This window comes from Lampetra planeri, chromosome 5 (assembly GCF_965212315.1).
Source record: "Lampetra planeri chromosome 5, kcLamPlan1.2.h2, whole genome shotgun sequence".
Lineage (NCBI taxonomy): Eukaryota > Metazoa > Chordata > Hyperoartia > Petromyzontiformes > Petromyzontidae > Lampetra > Lampetra planeri.
The window spans coordinates 10,193,159-10,213,735 of NC_136111.1; the positions used below are offsets into that span (position 1 = coordinate 10,193,159).

Genomic DNA, 20,577 nt, shown 5'->3' on the forward strand with positions numbered 1-20,577 from the left:
GTTTTATGCTTCCCCACCTTGAACCGGCATTTAACCAGCGTGGTGGAGTTACGGTTGAAATTACCCCAATGAGAACCCCACACAGGCATGGGGAGGGGGGCACTCATCCAACAGTGCATTGGCAAAAGGGCTGTACACAGTACATGTACGATTACCAATATACAAACACAGAATTTCCCCATGGCCACGTGGCCATTCAAGGATTAGGCAATTTATTATTGCCATCAGTCATTTGTGTTGAATTGTTGACACTTGACTGCATATTTTAGGTTTCAGATTTTGTACCTAAACCACCTGAAAAAGAGGCTTACATGTCCATAGGAATACAAACTAGATGTTTAAATAATTTAATCAAATGATGTGAATTATAAATCTCAGTTACATTTCTCCTGCCCTGAGGGTTTAAAGGCAATGAAAAAATTGCTGTCAAAGCAAAATAATGCACACTTTTAGTAATGACAGTAAATGCAGTAGTTGTGTTTTATGATTTATTCACAGCTGGGCTCAAAACAATGCAGTCAGTCGTACATCTTAAAAGTGAACAATGCCTGCCATTACCTAGCGGTGGGAAAAAAATAGAAGATGTTTACAAATCCCTCGTGGCCTTTTAGTTCATCCACATAATGCACTTTACATTCTGAAAGTAACAACCCACGAACAAGTGCCGTGTGAATTTGTGGAAAAAAAAATCTGAACTCGTGAATATCACAACTCTAATTTAGTGCATGACATTGTTTTTTTGTCACAAGTTTTAGCCACTGTGCTTACCCTTATTAATTTTAACACACACTTCCGGACATCTTGTTCCCAAGTGTAACATATTCTCCGCGACATAAGATGCACTTTTTCCCGCTGTAATATAAAGAAAAAGTCGGGGAATCTTTAATAATCTGCTAGGTGTGTATGCGAGATTAGATTGGTAAAACTTGAATGAAACCAGGCGCAAGTTTGGGGTGCGTCTTACTTGCCGGAGCATCTCATAATTCGGAGAATACGTTAGGTGTTGCATGAAGATGCTCACTAGCTCAGAAGGCGCGGAACGACTGGTTGGGAAGGAACCCCAGTTGCAGGAAAGACAACTGAGCTTCGCTCTCAAGTGCGGCAAGCTCCTGCACACTCGGCGCCAGCAAGTCCACATGGCCCTTGTAGCCGCCGCTGCCTGCCGTGGGGAAAGAAAAAAAAAACATTCACACCATCGTGAGCGTGAGCCTTTTAAAGGCCAGTCTGAGTGATATAGCCAGGTGGCTCAGAGATCAGAGCATTTGGGCTGGCAACACTGAGTGCATGGGTTTGATTCCAGGTAGCCAAATCATGATTAAACTGGGTTCTCAATTATAGTGAGCTGATCATCACAGCTTGTTCACCAATAAGTGCATACAAATACATTCCAACAATTTGTACTTAATTCGCTCCAAGAATGCAAAATTCAGTTTCACTGTCAGTTTCACTGTCCTGCGATGAATATGAATCTCGCATGGCAGAGAGGGTGGGAAAATGCTGTGCGGAACAATGGTAATTTTAATACAGTTCAGAGGTAGCTCTGTGATATCTATTTCCATTGGCTGTTCTCCATCATGGTGGGTAGACACACTACCCTGGGAGAGCTCTGAATGTATACTTCCTCTTATGACATGATGCCAATAGCACAATCAGGTATAATGGCTAGTAAATGTCAGTATTTCTCTCGAGTCCCTTTAAATTGTAGCATCATGAGTTGCTATTTGTCCACGTTTAGAAACATGCGTTTAGATGAGTTGGCTGCAATAAAATTCCACGTAAGTCACTTCGTTGAGCTATCATTTGTGGCCAGGTCACTTCTGAAGAAGAACAGGTCAGTGGGCTTTACCTGGTAAAATAAAACGTTTGGTTTCAGTTGATTTATTTTTAGTGATTTGCTTACCTTTCCTATACTTTGCACTCCTATCGTTTGTTGTTGCAACTTTCTGACCCACCCCGACTGGACATCTGTAGGGTCAACGGCGGCGTGGTGTATTCCGCAAATATGGCCGACTGTGAGGGCGGGCACAAGCCGGCGTGAGTAGGTTAAACGTTGAGTTTTATAAGGGCACCACGGGGTGACCAGCCCCTCCCCACCCTCCCCACCCAGCCCCTCACCACCCTCCCCTCCCCACCCATCCCCACCCTCCCCACCCAGCCCCACCCCACCCTCCCCACCCAGCCCCTCCCTCCCCTCCCCACCCAGCCCCTCCTTTCCCTCCCCACCCAGCCCGTCCCTCCCCACCCAGCCCTCCCTGCACGACGAACACAATAATCCCCTGTGGGCTGGTGTAACCAGGAGGTTCCTACCAGTAAAAGAGCTTCATAGCTCATCGTATTACTCCAGGATAAATAAATATCCAGATTAGGAAAGGTTTATGATCTCATATCATGCTCGATGCCCTGCCTTGGGGGGACCATGTCTCCATTCCATTACCATGTTACAGCACATTGTTCTGTCAACCCCTGATGCTTCTCTAGGCTCACACAGAGGTTTTGAAATAAAATCAATAGTTTCCACTTTGGGTCGGGAAAAATTGTGTTGCTCTGTAAAAAAAAAAAACCACTCCGTGCGGAAGCTTAAAGTTCCACGAACAGATAAAGTTTCCAGGGTTAATGTAATCCCTTTCCAAACATTACTTGTTGAATAATTAACATTTTTCATAAGCAAGAGGAAGGGAGGAGTGGAGGAGTTAATGTGATCGCCACGCTTTAATAACCATAAATAAGCAATCGCAGCACTTCCTCGTGTTTTCCAAACGGGAGGCAAGGGATTCTTACCAAAGCTTATTCGACACATGCATGGAAACTGAAACACTTCACCCTTATGGCACTATGTAGCTCATGCAGAGATTGATATACTGATGAGGGTGTTTTTTGTTGTTGTAAAAGCAGCACAAAGGTCAGTTGAGGGAAAGGAGATCAACACAGAGGTGGGAGGAAGGCTAATAAGGGCTTTTGAAGATGAAGGATTATATTTTTGTTGTGCTGATTCATAGCACTCGAGGACCAAAGCACAATAATGTGGTTCCTTTTTTTTACAAATCAGGTTGCCGTTATAGTTAGGAGACTAGCAGCACCGATCGATCATCTCAAGTTTTGAGGTGACAGATTTAGGGAGTCAATGGCTACAGTGATCAAAGCATCAAGTAGTGACAGCCATGCACGGAACTCAGGATGAAGCAGTCGAGGAGTCAAGCAATTATTAGCAGAGTGGAGTCATGAAGGCGTTCAGTGATAAGAGTTATTGGGTGACGGCTATGAAAGGAGGCCGGGTGCGTGGCTGGAGTGGTTATAATACCTCCAGCTGCTTTCTTCTGGCCGTACACCACCTTCCCGTCAAACTCATCCGCAGGCACTTTGATGTCTGGCTCCACCTGCTGGACGGTGATGCCCAGGTGCTCCTCCACGTCTGCTAGAAGCTGCGTGTGTTTGGGAGTGCAGTGGTGAGAACACTATCTCACTCAAGCGGCTCAGACTGTGAGTCTCTCTTAAAATTGAAGTATATGATGAGAAAGACGATTTGTAAAAGTTATCATCTGAAACCATGCCTACAATCCAGGGCTTTGGAGAGGAGTTAATTGCAACAACTTGCAGTGGCTTTCACCCACATTCTCTTGGCTTTAGCATAACTCTTCAAAAAAATAACCTGAAAATGTCAGTTATTGATAATATTGTGCCATATTTCAACTCTATATGCCGGAAAACCTCCACATACATTTCCTAGGCTTACGTAAAAAAAAAATAAAGAAAATTACCCCCCAATATTTGGGGAGACAAATTCTGATATTTTTTTGCGGGTTTCTTATCATAAGTAAAGACTCAACTATATTGTTTTCCATATTGTTGTTTCCCAGTGCTTACAAAAAAAACATAATTGGAATTTACGTCACTCACAACCATGCTTCTTAACTCCAAACCTGCAGGGCTACAAGGTAGTCAGTAGAGGGAAGTCGGGCAAGTATATTGCTCAGCCATTTGTACAAAATTTTTACATCCCATCTGCATAAGTGTTTCAAATTCTTCTATTTTGTATGCAAGCATTTCGTTACAATTCGACAAGTGCGAAAAAATATTGCACCTTGTTAAGCAGGGGTTGAGCCTTAATAGTACCTGGATGGGTGTCCACAATTCATGAACAAGTTATCGTAGGGCTGTGGGATGTGTCGGGCAGTAGAGGGAAGTGCAAGCAAAAAGCATTGCTCTACTGTACTTCTACGTCCACGAACCCACACGAAAAAGCATGAATTATGGGCAAATAATCCCCAAAGCCAGCATGGCAATGGGGGCCCCTCATCCAGCGGTGAATTGACAATACCGCATAAATTGTACCGTACACACGCTCACCTGTTGCTCGTTGTACCAGATGGTGCAGCCACCTTCATCCTTCAGCCTCGTGTTGTAGCAACCGCGCCCGCGGTTGGCGCACACGTGGTACCACACCTGTGCGGGTGATCACAGTCAAACTTGCAACTTTGCTAAATAGTTTGCTCGTGACTTACTCCCATTGTATTAACTGTTTGTTGACGCGAAATTATTTTGTAATTTTCAAAGTAGACATATGTCTCACAGTTCTCGCCCAGTTATAAAGTTCAAAAACGTGTTTACTTACCTTTTCTTTTTCCGTTGCTACCAAGGAGATGGCCAACCCCATTCTAAAGCAAGCAAAACAAAAAGTTTCAATATTGGACATCAGAGTACATGTGTTTGAAAATGTTTAAGAGCTATACGCATCACACCGTACCTCTCAGCTCTGCCTACTCTGCCAATGCGATGGACGTAGTTCTGCTTTTCGTCGGGAAGCGTCACGTTTATCACTGAAAGTGCACAACGTTTTGCACGATTAGTCCTCGACACTAAAACGGATACACAACCCCGGCGTGGTATTTTGTTCGTGAAAAGCCAAAGCGTCTTTTATATTTGTCATGGTGCTGTGGGCAAGACTGACCAAAAGGAATCCCAGTAATATCGATCCCTCTTGCTGCAACATCAGTACAGATCATGAATCGCACTTCCGCTTTCTGAAAAGGAATTCAAATAAAAAAACGGAATATTAAAGGCAGTCGATTGAAAGGTTGCGTGCAATCTGGTAAGGTGTGGGTATTCCCACCTCTTCCAAGATGTCTAGCCAGTGTGGAAGAGTAGGCCAAATACACCCTCCAGAAGGGCTCTCTAGAGCGCCCTCTCAGAAGCCTCTTTCCACCAGCAGTGGCATGAGCAAGAAATTCCCTTTAACTTTTAGTTTTAACGTTGCAGCCTCATACATTACGCAATTTAAATAATGGTTGGTTAAAACCCCTTCAACACTTATGGCATAACTGGTAATTACCTTAAACCTTTCCAGGTTGATTTTGCGTTCGTTTGGTTTTCGGTCGCTGTGCAGGCAAACGCAGGAGTACTGGTGTTGTTTTTTGTCGGGCCCTGCGAGTGGAGGCAACTTTATTGGTACAGCAAACATAAAATATGACAAGCGCACCAAAAATGCAAGTCGAAGAATTCCCCCTGCTAGAGTGATCGTAGAATGGTGCTCATCTCCAATGACAGAATGGAGCCCAATCCTGGAAAATTACACATTCCAAAATCAGGGGCAAAATCTATTGAATGCATTACCAATATTGACTTTTAAAAAAGTTTGTAATGATTTTGACCCTAGAGGGATCAGTTAATGCCCCCACCCCACAAAAAATTAAACTCACAACCTTTCCCATGTAATTTAAGCATTCTAACCATACCATCACCCAACAGCACATGCAAAAACTACAAGCCAGTGCTGAATCGCAACATCCTGTATTTCACATGTAAGCTCAGACTTATACAAACAAGAAAGATCATGCATATGCATGGCTTATGTAATATTTTCCAAAGTCTTTTTCGATGTTTGACATTGTGAGATGTCACATGCAAAGTCGTTTTTGTTGCCAAATTTTTGGCCAGCCCTAATATCAATTTGACTGGCTTTCTGTAGGCCAAGTCGCAAACAGCAACAATTATCATAAAGAAGATGTAAGATTATCTTTTCAAGAGTCATCATACGCTGTTACAGACAGGCAGAGCTAATGCATGCATGCTTTCAACATTAGTCAGAAAGTGTTCACAAAAACAGACTTAACGGAAGCACGTGTGGCACATACCTCCTCCAAATTTAATCATGTACTGCTCCAGGTTGTCGCAGTCGAGTTTGGTACGGCAAAAGATGATCGCCTGGTCCATCTTATGCTCACGAATGGCACACAAGACGTACTCGCCTTTCAGTAACTTGACGGCCTCTGACCACATCTCTACAGCGGACATGCGAACGAGCCAGTTGTCACATTTTCAAGTATTTCAGCGTGTGCTAACATTGGTCACAGGCATGCTGTCAGATTAAATTTGTCTTGAGGTGTATTTTTTTCAGCATTTTAAAAGTATCAAAGTAAAAACAAAAACTTACCAGAGCTGTTGGCTCCAGGTCTTGTATTATCCTTCTGATGCACACCATCTGTCTGAAATGTGGAACAAGTGTATTGCAGTGTTACGTTTTGTCAGTGCCAACTAATATGTCGAACATTTCATAAAAAAACTTTTGGTACAGCAAAAATGATGCGTGGGATTCATTCAACTTTACTGAGCACAACAAGATTTAGTTTGTGTTTGGGAAAATCGGCACTTGTAGTTACATAATTTGTATACACAGGTCACTTGGATTTGGTTGTGACAAAGGCATATATTGGCATATGGCAAATTATGCAAATTATCTTTAACAAAAACTTTTTTTATCACTGGCTCAAGACTGCAAACTGACATAAGGACTGCTCCACTTCTTTTACTTAGGGAAAAAGGCACATTTATGTAATTCACCACAGAAAGTACAAGTGATCGCAATAGAATTGTTCACTGTGTGCCAAATAGCTGAGTGGCGATGGTGCCTTGGTCTGCGGTTCCCATGCGCATCACGGTTGCCTGTGAATCAATGACGTAACCAACCAGCGTGCAGGTGTGCAACTGCACCGGGGACCTTGGGTCAAAGGGGCCTAGGGGACAGGGAGCAAAGTGTCGGGGGGGGAAAGAAATTGGACAAGGAGGCACCCATTTAATTCCTTGCAAAAAGGCCCATGCCAACTGCACTACTCTTCTTCTGCTGCTGCTGCTGCTACTGCTGCAGTTGATACCATAATGCGGTTGCTGGTCAGGCGCTCCCAGGAGCGGTCGGCCTTGGGATTGACAGGCACCACCACATGGTGCACAGACTCGGGCACGCAGTCCTCCCCCTTCAGGTCCACCCAGATTGGGAAGTGCATGATCTTCTCGGACAGTTTCTTCACATCGAAGGAATGCAGGGTGGCCGAGCACACGATCACCTGCAGCCAGCGGGGGCAGACACACATGATGAGGTGAAAGGATTGGGATCATGAGTGGGAAACCTACAGGCCAGGACTCTATTCAGTAGGGACAATAGCTACAAAGGCCACACATTGAAACGGCCCGCAAATTACACCGCTGCAAGCATCGGAACTGCACTAATTGGTTACTAATAGGCAAATCATATTTACTAGACAACACTTTCTCATTTTAGAGCCACGTTCAGTAACTTCTGGCACCACAAAGGCCTCTTGCAGTGACAAGTAACAGAGTTGTGTGTGTTAATGTGACACACTTTGGTTATTTAGAAGCCCTATTCGACCCTCAGAGAGGAAAAGGTTTCCTACTCCTTATATAGATGCTGCATAACATGGGAAGGTTTTGTTTGTTGTGTGGCATACAGCAACCACTTGGCCCAATGCACGTGTTAGCAGGAAAATAGCACTTGCTGGCATACATTTGTGCAAATTTTGCTCATTTTCAAACCAGCAACCACATGCATGAGGTCCAATATCTGTCACAAAAGCTAGATTAAATTTTATTTAAGCAGGAAGGGCTCGATGAGCTATTAGGCTCCGTTTCAACGGTGTCCTGCTACGGTGCATATGGTATACAGTATAGATCTTAATTACAATTGTAATAAGAGAGCGCCATCTCCTGCATTATTGTGGGGGTTACAGTTACAGACTGATACAGTCCACGGATTATCCATAGTAGGGTTTCTATCTGGGGGAAAGGTGATCGATTCTAGATTTGAAGCTTTCGTGACTGCAAGGATTCATACTTAGGTTTTTTCGGTAAAGTCACGTAGGTAGAAAAATTAAAATAAATAATAAGGCAGAGCTACGTGACCTTACCGAAAGGTGATTGGGCAGCTCTAGCAGGGAAGCCTCTGGAACTTTCTCGAATGTTCCAGGAGGGGCGTGGCCAGAGGCGGGGCTTAGCCTCTGGGGAGTGAATATAAGCCGGGGGTACAGCAACGTTAGGGGTCGGTGTTTGGAGATCGAAGAGGAGCTCCCCATCGCTGCTGCCCACCATCTCCACCTACCACGGGGCGGCTCGACCTCCAGCCGCTCCCTAGCGCGCCGCCAGCCAGCGGTGCGTTAGCGAGCGGGGTGAGCGCCACGTAGCACGGGGCAGCGCAGCCACGAGAGCGGGTCGACATCCGCGGAGAGAGAGAAGTGGCTGTACCGAAGATTTAATAAATACCTTGAAGTTACGTACCGTGTCGGAGCCACTTATTACACAATCGTAGGCAAAGCATTTAACAAAAACACACAATCACACTATATTATCTTATCATGGGTGCAGCTGACTGTCGGTTAAAATTAATTTTTGTGTCCAGTGTTATTTAGTCCAGCGTCCATCAAACCTGCAGTCGCTTGCCATCTGATGTGACCTGAGGGATCTGTCTGTGGAGACGTGTGATGAAGTCAAGGTTTCCTTGACTTATCAGCCCATCCTGCAAAAGCCAAAGCCAACATTATGAATGTATTATTGTCTGTGAGCACAATGGTGAATAAACAAGTATTCTATTATTCCATTGCTTTGCACGTAGGCTCCAGTGTTGCTTTCATGTTAAAAGAGTGATGTTTGCTGCATTCATTAGCTTTGTCTTCAACTAATTACACTACATATATAATTAATGATAAATAATCCACTAAGTGGCCGCACTCACCGCTTCATCCAACACAAAGAAGCGCACTTGGGAGACTGACAGCTTGCCAGTTGAAACGAGATCGTCAATTCTGCCAGGTGTTCCAATAACAATGTCAACCTGAAGGCACATACCAAACATGCACAGCATAATAATACATTCCTCGTGTGTACCTTTGGTGTCACTTATTTATTTGAAGCTTACACTTTTTCTTTGGATCCACATTCAACAGATGATACGTAGCATAAAAAAAAAACTCGGATGCCTTTCAGGAAAAGGCATTTACACTCGGTGTCAAGTTACCATTTGAACTTATTGTTTTTTTTATTCATGGAAATAAAAAAAAATAGGTGCAAAAAAGACGTACCCCATCGATTATGCCCTGCAGTTGATCTTTTGCTGCCACACCACCGATAATGAGCAATTCTCTGAATAAGAAAAAGTAAAAGAAGCATTGCTGTAATTATGACATTTAGGTCCTACATTGGTATTCATAGAGAGAGAGACAAAGATATTTCCACACTAAAACAAGCATGGGGCAGTAATCATCTCTACTGGCAACTAAGCTTCCCATGTCTAAAACTCCCCGAATAAATCGAGAGTATCCAAAAAAAGGATTAAAACACACACTTCCGATTGTGAGGCAGGTGCTGACCAGTGCCACTTAGTAAAACGTTGTTGAGCAGCACATTAGATGAATCGCAATAGTTTTCTTTTGTCCAATCCACTGCTGGATGAAGGCCGTGTCAGTCATGGGGTTTGTTTTGACCATGCATCCAAGCTGATCAATGTGGGTTGGTGAAATGGTCGGGTAGGTGGTGGTGGGGAAGGAGCTGTACCAGTTTTGATATCACTGACTGCTAACGTAAGCCATGATAGCCTCGTTCATAGCAGTGTACAAACTGCTGTGCCACGCTCCCCATATACTAAACATGGGTTGGCTGAAAAGTGTTGAGTAAGACCTGGGAAAGAGTGGACTAAAGGGGTTTTTGTGCAGTTGTATACCTCAGTTTTGGGTTGTCCACATGCTTCCTGAACTGGCAGACGTTGTTGTAGGTCTGCTCTGCTAGCTCCCGCGATGGCTCAATGATAAGAGCCTTGGGAGCGTTGGGCTGGTTCTTGGGCTGTGCCATGGCCGTGCTGCCTGTGTAGAACAAAAAAAGAGAACATGCCAAGTGTTGCCGTTCACGGAGCGGACGATATGGTTTCGCTTGCAGTAAGCAGTACACCTGTGTCACAGAACATCTCTGGAAGATCAAGCAACAGACAATGCTTACCCATTTAATGCCGATTTTTTTTTATTACAGAGTTTTTAGCAACCCTTATCAATTTACCCAGTTTTTTTTCTAGACTAAGACCTGAACAGCAACTCAAATTTATACAAATATTTCACTTAAATTGGATTATTTTTATGAGTTATTGTGACCCCATGGTACAGAAAAAATAGCACAGTGCTAATGCAATAGCACTTTAAACTTTAGTCAGATAGCATTCGTCGGGACCTAAGGAGTCGGTATAATCTGTACCCCTGAGTGCTCGTGGCTGGGCCTTGCTGCTGCTGCTACTGCATTTTGTATGTCAAATAACCTGTGTCATTGTTTCTCCAGGACCACTTATTTCAATGAAAACACATCCACTCGATGCAGTACTCACCTCTGTATTCGGATGTAGCTGTGCAGTTCTGAGGTGCTTTGGCCAGAGCGATGTAGCCATCCTTGGGTGGGAACTTGAAGTCTTCCTCGCCCATGTTAAACTGCAGTTCTCCATTCTACAGCGTAGAGGCAGGGCATTTATTTTAAATAGAGTATTAAGCAATGATTTGTATTGGTAGGTGTGTATGCTTGTTTGGTAATTATAACATCGAACATATAAGTGTATTTCCCAGGGAAGATTTTATGATGGTAAATGTACAGCCCTTCTTGCCAATCCACTGCTAGATAAGGGCCTCTCCACACCATGTGGGTCAAGGCGATGTATTTGACTAAGTCACCGTGCGGGTTGGTGAAGGCTGAGAACCGAGTAGAGGTCAACGATGGATGTTCCTGTACTGCCCTCTGCTGACAATGTGAAGAAATACTGTGACATGTATATATGCCGAACTTCTTTAACATCATACGTAGCCAACCGTGTTAATCAGGTGGGAATAATACACTCTTAAAATCATTAAGGTCAATAACAAGCCAATACTCAAATATTATTTTGAAACATAACTCCAATGATTTCGATAAATATGAAGAAAGTAAATCACTTAATGTTGTTACCTTCAGAACACAGGAAGCAAACATAGCTTGGCCCTTCAGAGGTGGAGGGATTTCAAATGCCAAACCCAAATCTACGCCTAAAAGACAAATAATCAACAGAGGGTTAAAAACTTATATTGCCATGTGACATTGCCATGTGCATTTACAGATGAAACAATTGCATGTTATAGAATGATGACATGCCAGTTATTTTAAAATATTAAATCAACCTAAATTGTATTGTATGTTTTCATGCTGTCACTATACAACTTACCATTTTTGGCAAATTTGATGGTTCCAGCATCCATGTCAATGTAGGATCCCACAACGTCATGCATTGTGAATGACTAAAATACATAAACAAACGAGGATTTTCACACATTTCGGTTTTACCAAAATTGAATTATGAATCATTTAGTAGAAATGTAACGATGCATTCACATCGAGTCTTGCGCTCACGATTATGCATTGAATCACACGTGCAAGAATCACATATGTTATATGTAAAAGGTTCACGTGACCATTGCAGTTAACAGATGCCACAAGTTTCATCACAATGTAAATAAGTATAACCCGTAAAAACAAAGTTTTTCACTATAAATCCTTTATATGCGTGGCAGCGAACTTAATATAAAGGATTTAAAAATACATTCGCCTGTGGAGGACGCGGGGATCGATCCCGCGACCTTTGGCATGGGAAGCGAGGGCGCTACCAACTGCGCTACTCCGCCACGGCCTGTGGAGGGGTTACGCTCTGGGCTCTTATACTGTGACGTTCAGCCAAAGCGATGAATGAGTTCTATTTGAATATATGTAAAATACAATTTTTTTGCCTAAAAAGTGTACAATTTTGGGATTTTTTTTTCACGAACATTAATTGTCTGGCACAACGAGTCTGTGTGGAAAATGTCAGCTCGATTGGATCACGGGAAGTGGGTTAAAAAACGAGCGAAAGATTTGCACGGTCCTAAGCAAGCAAGCAAGCACGCAAGCAAGCAAGCAAGCACGCAAGCACGCAAGCAAGCAAGCAAGCGAACTTAATATAAAGGATTTAAAAAGACTAACTGAATGACAGTGATTAGTGACAATTTGTTTTTATTGCCAGGAAGGTGAATCGCTATACCCACTCTCATTTCGCTTTTCTGTATTTTCATTAAACCATTTTTAAACAGAGTGATATGACTGTCTTGCATTCTGCATATAGCAATTGTCTGACCGTATTAATCCGGCATAATTAATGTATTCGTTTTTGCACAGCAACATAACCACCATTATGGGTATCAAGTAGCTAAATAAGTACGCAAGGCCATGGCATTTTCTCAATTGGGAACACATGAAATGCACACCTGTATTTGTTTTTTTGTTTATTATGAGAGCACGTTAAATTTAAACAAATTGTTTGATTAAATAATAAGCATGCCATTAGCTGCAAAATATATTTTGGACTAATTGACACGGTGCAATAAATAAATGCAGCTTATAGAGTCATAGCACTGGATATATATGTTCTGTGAGCATTCATAAAGACAAGAGTCATCATTATTGATTATAGAATAACATTGTTCATGTGTGAACATATTGGCCCTTTAAAGCATACTTTTATATTTACTAGTACTTTAAAAGAATATGAATAACATTTTACTTACCTCTCCATAAGTGTCGAACTGCTTGTTGTTGGATTTCTTCCCCGTTCCACCAAACCCAAAACCAAACTTGTCAGTGCCTTCACAGAACGCAAGCAACACGGTAACAATGTGCTGGGTGTCTTGAGCATGGTAATTATAATTTGAAGGAAAAAAATCACAGCTAAATACAAATCCTGATTTAATTTTACGAAACAAATTTTACATGAAGTAATCATGTAATGTAACAGTAAAAAAAAAAGAAAAATCTAGTTATCTAAAACACCACTTAAAAGATAGTTTGGTCTTAATAGGTAAAAATAAAAACGAATTTAGGGACAAAATTGGGGGACACATTTAACAAACCAAAATGGCACTGTGTCTCCACTACAACATAGGGAATTAAAGATTGTACAACAAAAATATTTTACCGACAGGCATCTCACTTACCCAAGTCAAGAGCAGCTTTTATTGTGGACCAACCCACACGGCACAAACCTTCATCGTTGCACGTTATTTCATAATAGTATTTTCCTGGAAGAGAACATTGGGAACATTGCAGTGAGATCTTGAAATGAGCACATAAAAATTCTGCACATTTCTCTATGAAGTATGTCAAAAAATATTTTTACACAATTCAAGCTAAATTTATGCTGTCAATAATTTTTCATGTAGTAAATGCTGCAAGTTGCCCCGGATGAAAATGAATAGCCACCGTGTGACTATGGTGATGAATCGCAGACCATGGACCACATTGTCCAGCACTGCACATTTTGATCATTCACTGTCACCATTTTGGACCATTACAGACAGCGCCAACTGGCTCGATGACCTTGACATGAAGATATAAACGTTTTGATCAACTCCCCACCATACGAAAGAAGATGTGTTCAGGGTAAACAATGTCATTGTAAGGATTGTATGCATGTACTCGTCTTGCAATGCATGACAAGTAATAGATGGCTTTGCTCACCTTTGGTGACACCTTTAGTGGAGCGACAGCCATGCCAGTCCTTGAACTCTCGGCTTTGGCAGCAGAGTCCATCAGGCCCAATTGCTGTAAGTACACATATAATGACGTGCAATCTTCGTATCACATGAAGGCCATTAAAAGCATAAACATTCATCAACAATTACATCAATTAGAAATGTGCACAACACATCAAAATGTTGCAATAATAACAGGTACTCACCGAACGCAGTGCCCCTATCATATGGGTTCATCTGCCACTTGTTCAACACTAAAGAGGCAAGGAAAGGGCATTAATGAAGCAATATTTGTTTTCATTACACATGTATTTTAAAATAATGACAGTTTGTGTTTTTCTCTATTAAACATTATTTCAGGTTGCTTTAGGATTGGAAATATCAGTCTTAAAATTCCAAATAAATACAGAGTATCATTAAAATCATGTTGCCTATTACACCATGTCCCACATATGACAGATTACTGGGAGAAACTCCATAAAATGTAAGCTAAAAATGTAAATCGCACTGCAGAAGATCAAGAACTAAACAGCATGAAAAGCAATGGTTAGCTATGTATCTTAGCTATGTTTCCATGCTGCGAAGTAACGTCACATGCCCGGCAGTTCCAGTTTATTATCCACTGTAGCATTAATGAAACATTGTCCATTCCAGACATGGCTTGTGACTTTTAGTTGTTTCAGCGGTGTTATTTTTACCTTTCTTTATTGTAGCCACATAATATATATTTTTACGTATAAATATCGATATGAATATTATCAGCTGTAAATGGGATATAAATATGGTCTCGATGGAATGTATGCATGTTGAACTTATTTCCCACTGTACATAGCCAACCTTGCTAATCGGAGGTGCGAATGGGCTTGTTTATAAAACATATATATATCAGTGGACCACACCCCTGAATTAGCCCAGTATTTGGAAGACACACTGATTGATACCATCCGATATAGTAATGTCTTGCTGATCAGAAGCTTACCTGCTGGTTTGGAACTCACTGAAACTTTTCCTCCTTTTCCCTCCTGCTGGTCCTTCAGAGTCTCGTACACAATCTGGATGACGGGGATGCTGAATGCCTGAATGATTAGGAAACAGCATCACAATGCAGGCAAAGCATAACTTGCCAACACTACCGATTTAGGCAGTAGGCTGACGATTTTTTTTTTGTTACCATATACCAATTTCCAAAGCTAATCATGCCACTTGATGAAAAAAACATTTAGCAATTTTTTGCTTTGAAAATCAGTGTGCGGTAAAAGGTTTTACAAATCAGCAGCTTTCAGCATAAATCTTTCGGTTTGCAAGTGGCAATAAACACGACATTTTGAGAGAAAATGTTAAATAGTTTGCGATTTTAGTAAAGGTGTAGAAAGTAAATATAAAATGCACGTGCAAAAATCATTCAGGTGTTTACTTACTCCAGTTTTACCACTGCCGGTTTCTGCAGCCTAAAAAATATAAAATACAAACTCGTTTATAAAGTGAAACGGCCACGTACAACAGTCAAGAGAAAACCACCGTCTTACAGTGCAGACTAATGTGTTTGACATTGTGTACATTATTTTGTAGTGTAATTCATAGTCAATTGAAATTATTTCATACCATGAGGACATCACCACCTCCAAGAATGAGTGGAATAGATTCCGCCTGAATGTCTGTTGGAAGTCTGAGGGGTGGAGTGGAGATGCACATTGCAGGATTTCAATACATTTGCTGACATCTTGTGCATCATATTCCTGTCTCAATATCCTAATTTGAGGTAAATATTACAAAATGAGGTAAATATTACAAAATGGCATATCATAGGCTGTACAGACATCTAGAGCAATGCACTACAAACCCAGTAACTTGATTTCGAATCCCAGCCACGGTTTATATCAGTGGCGAGTATGTAATATTTCACATGGTTCTGAGCCACTCCCTCACTAATTCTCACTGACCAGTGTGGCAAAATATGGTCAAACAACCACCATGACCGACAAGGCATGGGGAGGCCTTCAACCAGCAGTGCATTGACAAAGGGCTGTACAGTAAACGATACGTACCTAGAAAACAGCGCAAATATTAAATCCGCGAATATTAATATTTAAACTTGTGGAAAATTGTGTTAGGGTGCATAAACATATATTAAGTTTAAACCTATAAACTGTATGTATATATTAATGAATGCATACATTTAGTGATTTAAATTATCTTTAATGAGCATAAACCTATTTAAACGTGCAAATATCAATGAATGAATAAATATCTTAATTCCATCTTGATTTGAAACTTTCGTGACTGCAAGAATCCATACTCTTTGGTTCTTTCGGTAAAGTCAAGTAGGTAGAAACATATCTTCATTCCAATACATTGTGAAGGACAGCACTCGCGTGTAAAGGCACACTGTGGGAGATCAACTTTCACGCTTTCACTATCTACACCGCTTCCATGCCTCACGACTTCTTGTCAGGTAGTAGCATTCTACAGCCGCGAATATTTAAAACATAACGCTGATAAATTTAAACAGCAAAAAAGCGTAGCGATTACTGCACTTTAAGTACACACATGTACTGTTTATACTCTATCGCTTGTTGTTGTTTTAGTAAGTGCTTTGTATTCAACTAAAATATATGCTAAAACAGAGCGACGATATGAAGGATGCTGTTGTAGGATGTGTGCAGAATGTGGACTCACAGCCAGCCCATCTCCTCCACGGCCTGAGCAATCTCGGGCATCACACCCATCTCTGTGGAAACAGAGGTGAATATTTAGACATTGATCAAATGTATCTCGTGTGCATACTAATAGGCTCTTGTTGCAAATAGCAAATTATATTAACGGTAAAAAGTGGGCTTGTGCAAGAGACGTTGGTAGAGTTAGATGATGGTCAATATTAAGGATGGAATGTCTACAAGAACGTTAACCAATGAAATAAAATGATGAAATCAGCTCGTGTGTTGTAGGTGCTGGGTGGTTTGTTGTGTCAGAAGATCATGCGATGACGATCACTTGGAAAAGACCATCATCCAGAAATATACTGAGTACGGCTGATATCATTACAATAACTGACATAGCGATTAAACACCAGTAATCTCCATAACAGTACCTTTCAAATAAGGAGATATGACTTAACGTTCCAAAACCGCCCACAAAAAGTGCTTTATTTATTTTCATTGCCACATTAATATATCTGGGGCGTGGATTTCATCCGAGACGTTTTAGTGGTCAAATAATTATTATTTATCGCCCCCTTTTGGAAAGTGTGTAACGATTTCGCAAATGTACGTCTATAGGGGCCATCCATTTAGTAAGTACGCAAAAATCTGTCAAAACTTGACCCCTCCCCCCCTCCCTGTACGCACGCGGACTTTTTACACCCCCCCCCCCCAACCTGAATCCTATAGAACGGCCGAATTTAATCCACGCAGAAGGCCAATGTAGACAAATTATTATCGAGGCTTCACCGCCCCCCCCCCCCCCCCGTTTCCTATGGGTACGTACATTATACTAGACCCCCCATACGCAAGAGTACGCATTTGGGTTAACCCCCCTCCATGCGTACGTACTAAATGGATGACCCCTTATGCGAGGGATGTCATACTATAGGCAGGTTATACTGGTAGGAACGAAGTGGACCAGACCACCAATAGATTAATGTGTCCGTCCGTCCGTCCGTGTATCAACATCGCCCCCTACTGCAAACACTTGGCATGACCCTGTCCGACAAGATGGCCGCCCGCTCCCCCTGCGATCTGTGAACTAAACAAGATGGCCTTCGCTTCCGGCGCCTCACGGCAAAACTTTAAACTGCGCTTCAAATTTACTTTACTGAAACGCAGCACGTTTTTTTAACACAGATACATTTATTAACACAGAGACGAGATACATTTAATCGCCTTATTTGTGCACGAAAAGCACGGCGCGAGGCCTAGTGCGGCAGGCTTCGCGAGGCCTAGTGCGGCAGGCTTTGCGAGGCCTACTGCGGAAAAGGCATCGCGAGGCCTACTGCAAAGAAGGCTTCACGAGGCCTAGTGCGGCAGGCTTCGCGAGGCCTACTGCAGAGAAGGCATCGCGAGGCCTACTGCAGAGAAGGCTTCGCGAGGCCTACTGCAGAGAAGGCTTCGCGAGGCCTACTGCAGGGAAGGCTTCGCGAGGCCTACTGCAGAGAAGGCTTCGCGAGGCCTAGTGCAGAAGGCTTCGCTAGGTCTACTGCAGGGAAGGCTTCGCGAGGCCGAGTGCGGCAGGCTTCGCGAGGCCTACTGCAGAGAAGGCATCGCGAGGCCTACTGCAGAGAAGGCATCGCGAGGCCTACTGCAGAGAAGGCTTTGCGAGGCCTACTGCAGGGAAGGCTTCGCGAGGCCTACTGCAGAGGCTTCGCGAGGCCTAGTGCAGAAGTCTTCGCTAAGTCTACTGCAGAGAAGGCTTCGCGAGGCCTAGTGCGGCAGGCTTCGCGAGGCCTAATGCGGGAGGCTTCGCGAGGCCTAGTGCAGAAGGTGGTGGTGGAGGGTGGTGGGGTGGTGGGGTTGGGTGGTGGTGGGGGGTGGTGGGGGGGTGGTGAGGGCTGGTGGGAGGGGTGGTGGGAGGGGTGGTGGGAGGGGTGGTGTTGGGGGGGGGCTGTCAACTGGTGTAGGAGGCGGTGCACTTCTCTGCTTCAATTTTGTTGCGATTTATTATCTACACACAAACAAAACCACCGAGAAGTAAGACGCGCCACCCAGCCCTGCCCCCCCCGCCCTCTCCCCCCACCAATATTTGAGTGATATTATAATTAAAAACAATGATGCAGCACCCCCGCTTTTACATTAGTAAGCAAATCACAGCAACATGAGTTTTTTGCACACTACGGGCAACACATTTTCTCCAGTCACTGCCTTAAACCCGTTCAGTCGACCGAGTGGAACAACAGAATAGGCGGCTAAATACGGATTGAGTGGCACATAGAACACATTCCTGCGGAGGGAGCTGGTAGGAACGTTGGGTTGCTCGGTCAATGGCCAGGGTCAACGGCGGCATGGTGTATTCCGCAAATATGCCCGACTGTGAGGGCGGGCACAAGCCGGCGTGAGTAGGTTAAACGTTGAGTTTTATAAGGACACCACGGGGTGACCAGCCCCTCCCCACCCAGCCCCTCCCCACCCAGCCCGGTCGATATCCCTGTACCGGTACTAAGTATTATTCCTACCAGCCCACCCCGCAGGGTCCTGTTATCTAATTGAGGCAATCTGTGCAGTTGTGTTACCCAGTCGTATACACGCGTTTTCTTACACAAGCAATAAACTAATCAATGGAAGTGACCAAACATCGCAATGCAGCACCCTCCTGGAAGCAAACCTTACGGTAAGACTGAGCGAGGCTTTACTGGATAAGAGGCACTAACTATTACGGTATTCATGTAACAATGTGAATAACTAAACTACGATGTCCACTAATCGTTTGGCCCACTCAGACAATGTATTTTAATTCGAACCTAGCAAAGAAAACCATTAAAAACTTTAATTTGGCGTTTCAGCTTTAGTAAGGAACCATCTCACCCACTTTCACGTTTATTTGACGGTCATTTGTCTCATCAATTGTGTGTAAATTTGTGCGAATTTCTGTACAACAGTATACAAGTATTTTGCGTTGGACAGCATTTCCACGTGTTATTGTACGGCACAATATCACGGAAGACAACCCCATAGCCGTACTCTGTACTACGCTGCCCGCCTTCAACGATTCATTTAGCAGTGGATTGACGAAGGGGTGCAATTGTACAATCCACCGTATCGAGACACACGCATTGACAGACCCATTCGCGTTGGCCTAACCCAGTTAAGGCGCATAACGCAAAAATATAGCGACGCCACAGAACACAGTCACAATTCGTCGCACGATTGCTGTTCGTAGGCAATCCCAACGCAGTAAGTTCTCTCTACAAACGCCGTCAGTGTTGTTGCTGTAGTCGTATCGCAAGTAACAATTCCTTTCTTCACAGTGAACTCACCCGAGAAAGCCGTCATGATTGCTGCATGCGGTGGCGTCTAAAATAAAAAAAAATCGCGATTTGTAAACCGCGACCCGGGGGGGCTTCCGTAGCGTTTTAGATTTATTTTTAATAGATTGCCCTGATCTCTTGAGTTTTCTCCTGGTTAACGAAGTCAATGTGAATCTAAATGCCGTAAAAAAGGCAAACTGTTCCTCAAGTATTAATGTAAAGTCCTGTAATTGCTTGCCACGTCAATACTGGCGGAAGGGGCCTCCATGAGAGGGAGCTGCACAGAGCACATCAAGCGGTATTAGTCATCCAGGGTCGATACATTAGCGACAGAATTTGTGGCAAGCCGGTAGTGAGGTTGTGTGCTTTGTTTTGTTGTTGTAGTATCACGAATAACGATTCCTTGATAACCACGAACTCACCCGAGAAAGCCGTCATGATTGCTGCATGCGGTGGCGTCTAAAAAAAATAAATCGCGATGTAGATTTCCTAGAGCGGATACGCAGAGGCCGCCGCTGTGATTGGTCGAAGACGGGCGCAGGTTGGCGCGCATTCGCGTTGGGAAATCTGAACGCGTGGCGGTCGTGTGAATGATTCTGTGACGTCATCGCACTACAACTCAACCACCGACGCCCCGCGACGTGTCGCCACACGGTGACGTCACCTACGGCACCTGTGACAGCAGGCCCAGGTGCACTTTTTGAGGCCACGTGAAGTTGTCGACGTTATCGCTGCTGAATGGAGGTCTCGGGATCAAGAACCCAGCAGGTGCAATGAATT

At 43.3% G+C, this 20,577-nt stretch overlaps 1 protein-coding gene across 3 annotated transcripts; it reads right to left on the reverse strand.

The window, feature by feature from the left end:
* Positions 1-474: 474 nt before the first annotated feature.
* On the reverse strand, positions 475-20,513 carry DDX1 (DEAD-box helicase 1). Of its 3 annotated transcripts, none has more exons than XM_078594388.1 (26): positions 20,471-20,513; positions 16,518-16,569; positions 15,444-15,507; positions 15,260-15,289; positions 14,821-14,917; positions 14,048-14,095; positions 13,828-13,911; positions 13,305-13,388; positions 12,879-12,955; positions 11,507-11,579; positions 11,254-11,330; positions 10,646-10,760; positions 9,998-10,136; positions 9,360-9,420; positions 9,014-9,112; positions 8,708-8,797; positions 7,146-7,334; positions 6,428-6,479; positions 6,129-6,275; positions 5,327-5,418; positions 4,946-5,018; positions 4,742-4,814; positions 4,610-4,652; positions 4,345-4,440; positions 3,299-3,419; positions 475-1,159 (listed from the first exon to the last, which is right to left on the reverse strand). In XM_078594388.1, exons 2-26 carry the CDS (start codon positions 16,565-16,567, stop codon positions 1,026-1,028), a joined length of 2,208 nt encoding a protein of 735 aa, XP_078450514.1. In that variant the 5' UTR covers positions 16,568-16,569; positions 20,471-20,513; the 3' UTR covers positions 475-1,025. The 3 variants fall into 3 exon arrangements, with proteins under 3 accessions (XP_078450514.1, XP_078450513.1, XP_078450511.1); XM_078594387.1 differs by lacking the exon at positions 20,471-20,513 and adding an exon at positions 20,220-20,377; XM_078594385.1 differs by lacking the exon at positions 20,471-20,513 and adding an exon at positions 19,807-19,893.
* Between the last annotated feature and the right edge of the window lie 64 nt (positions 20,514-20,577).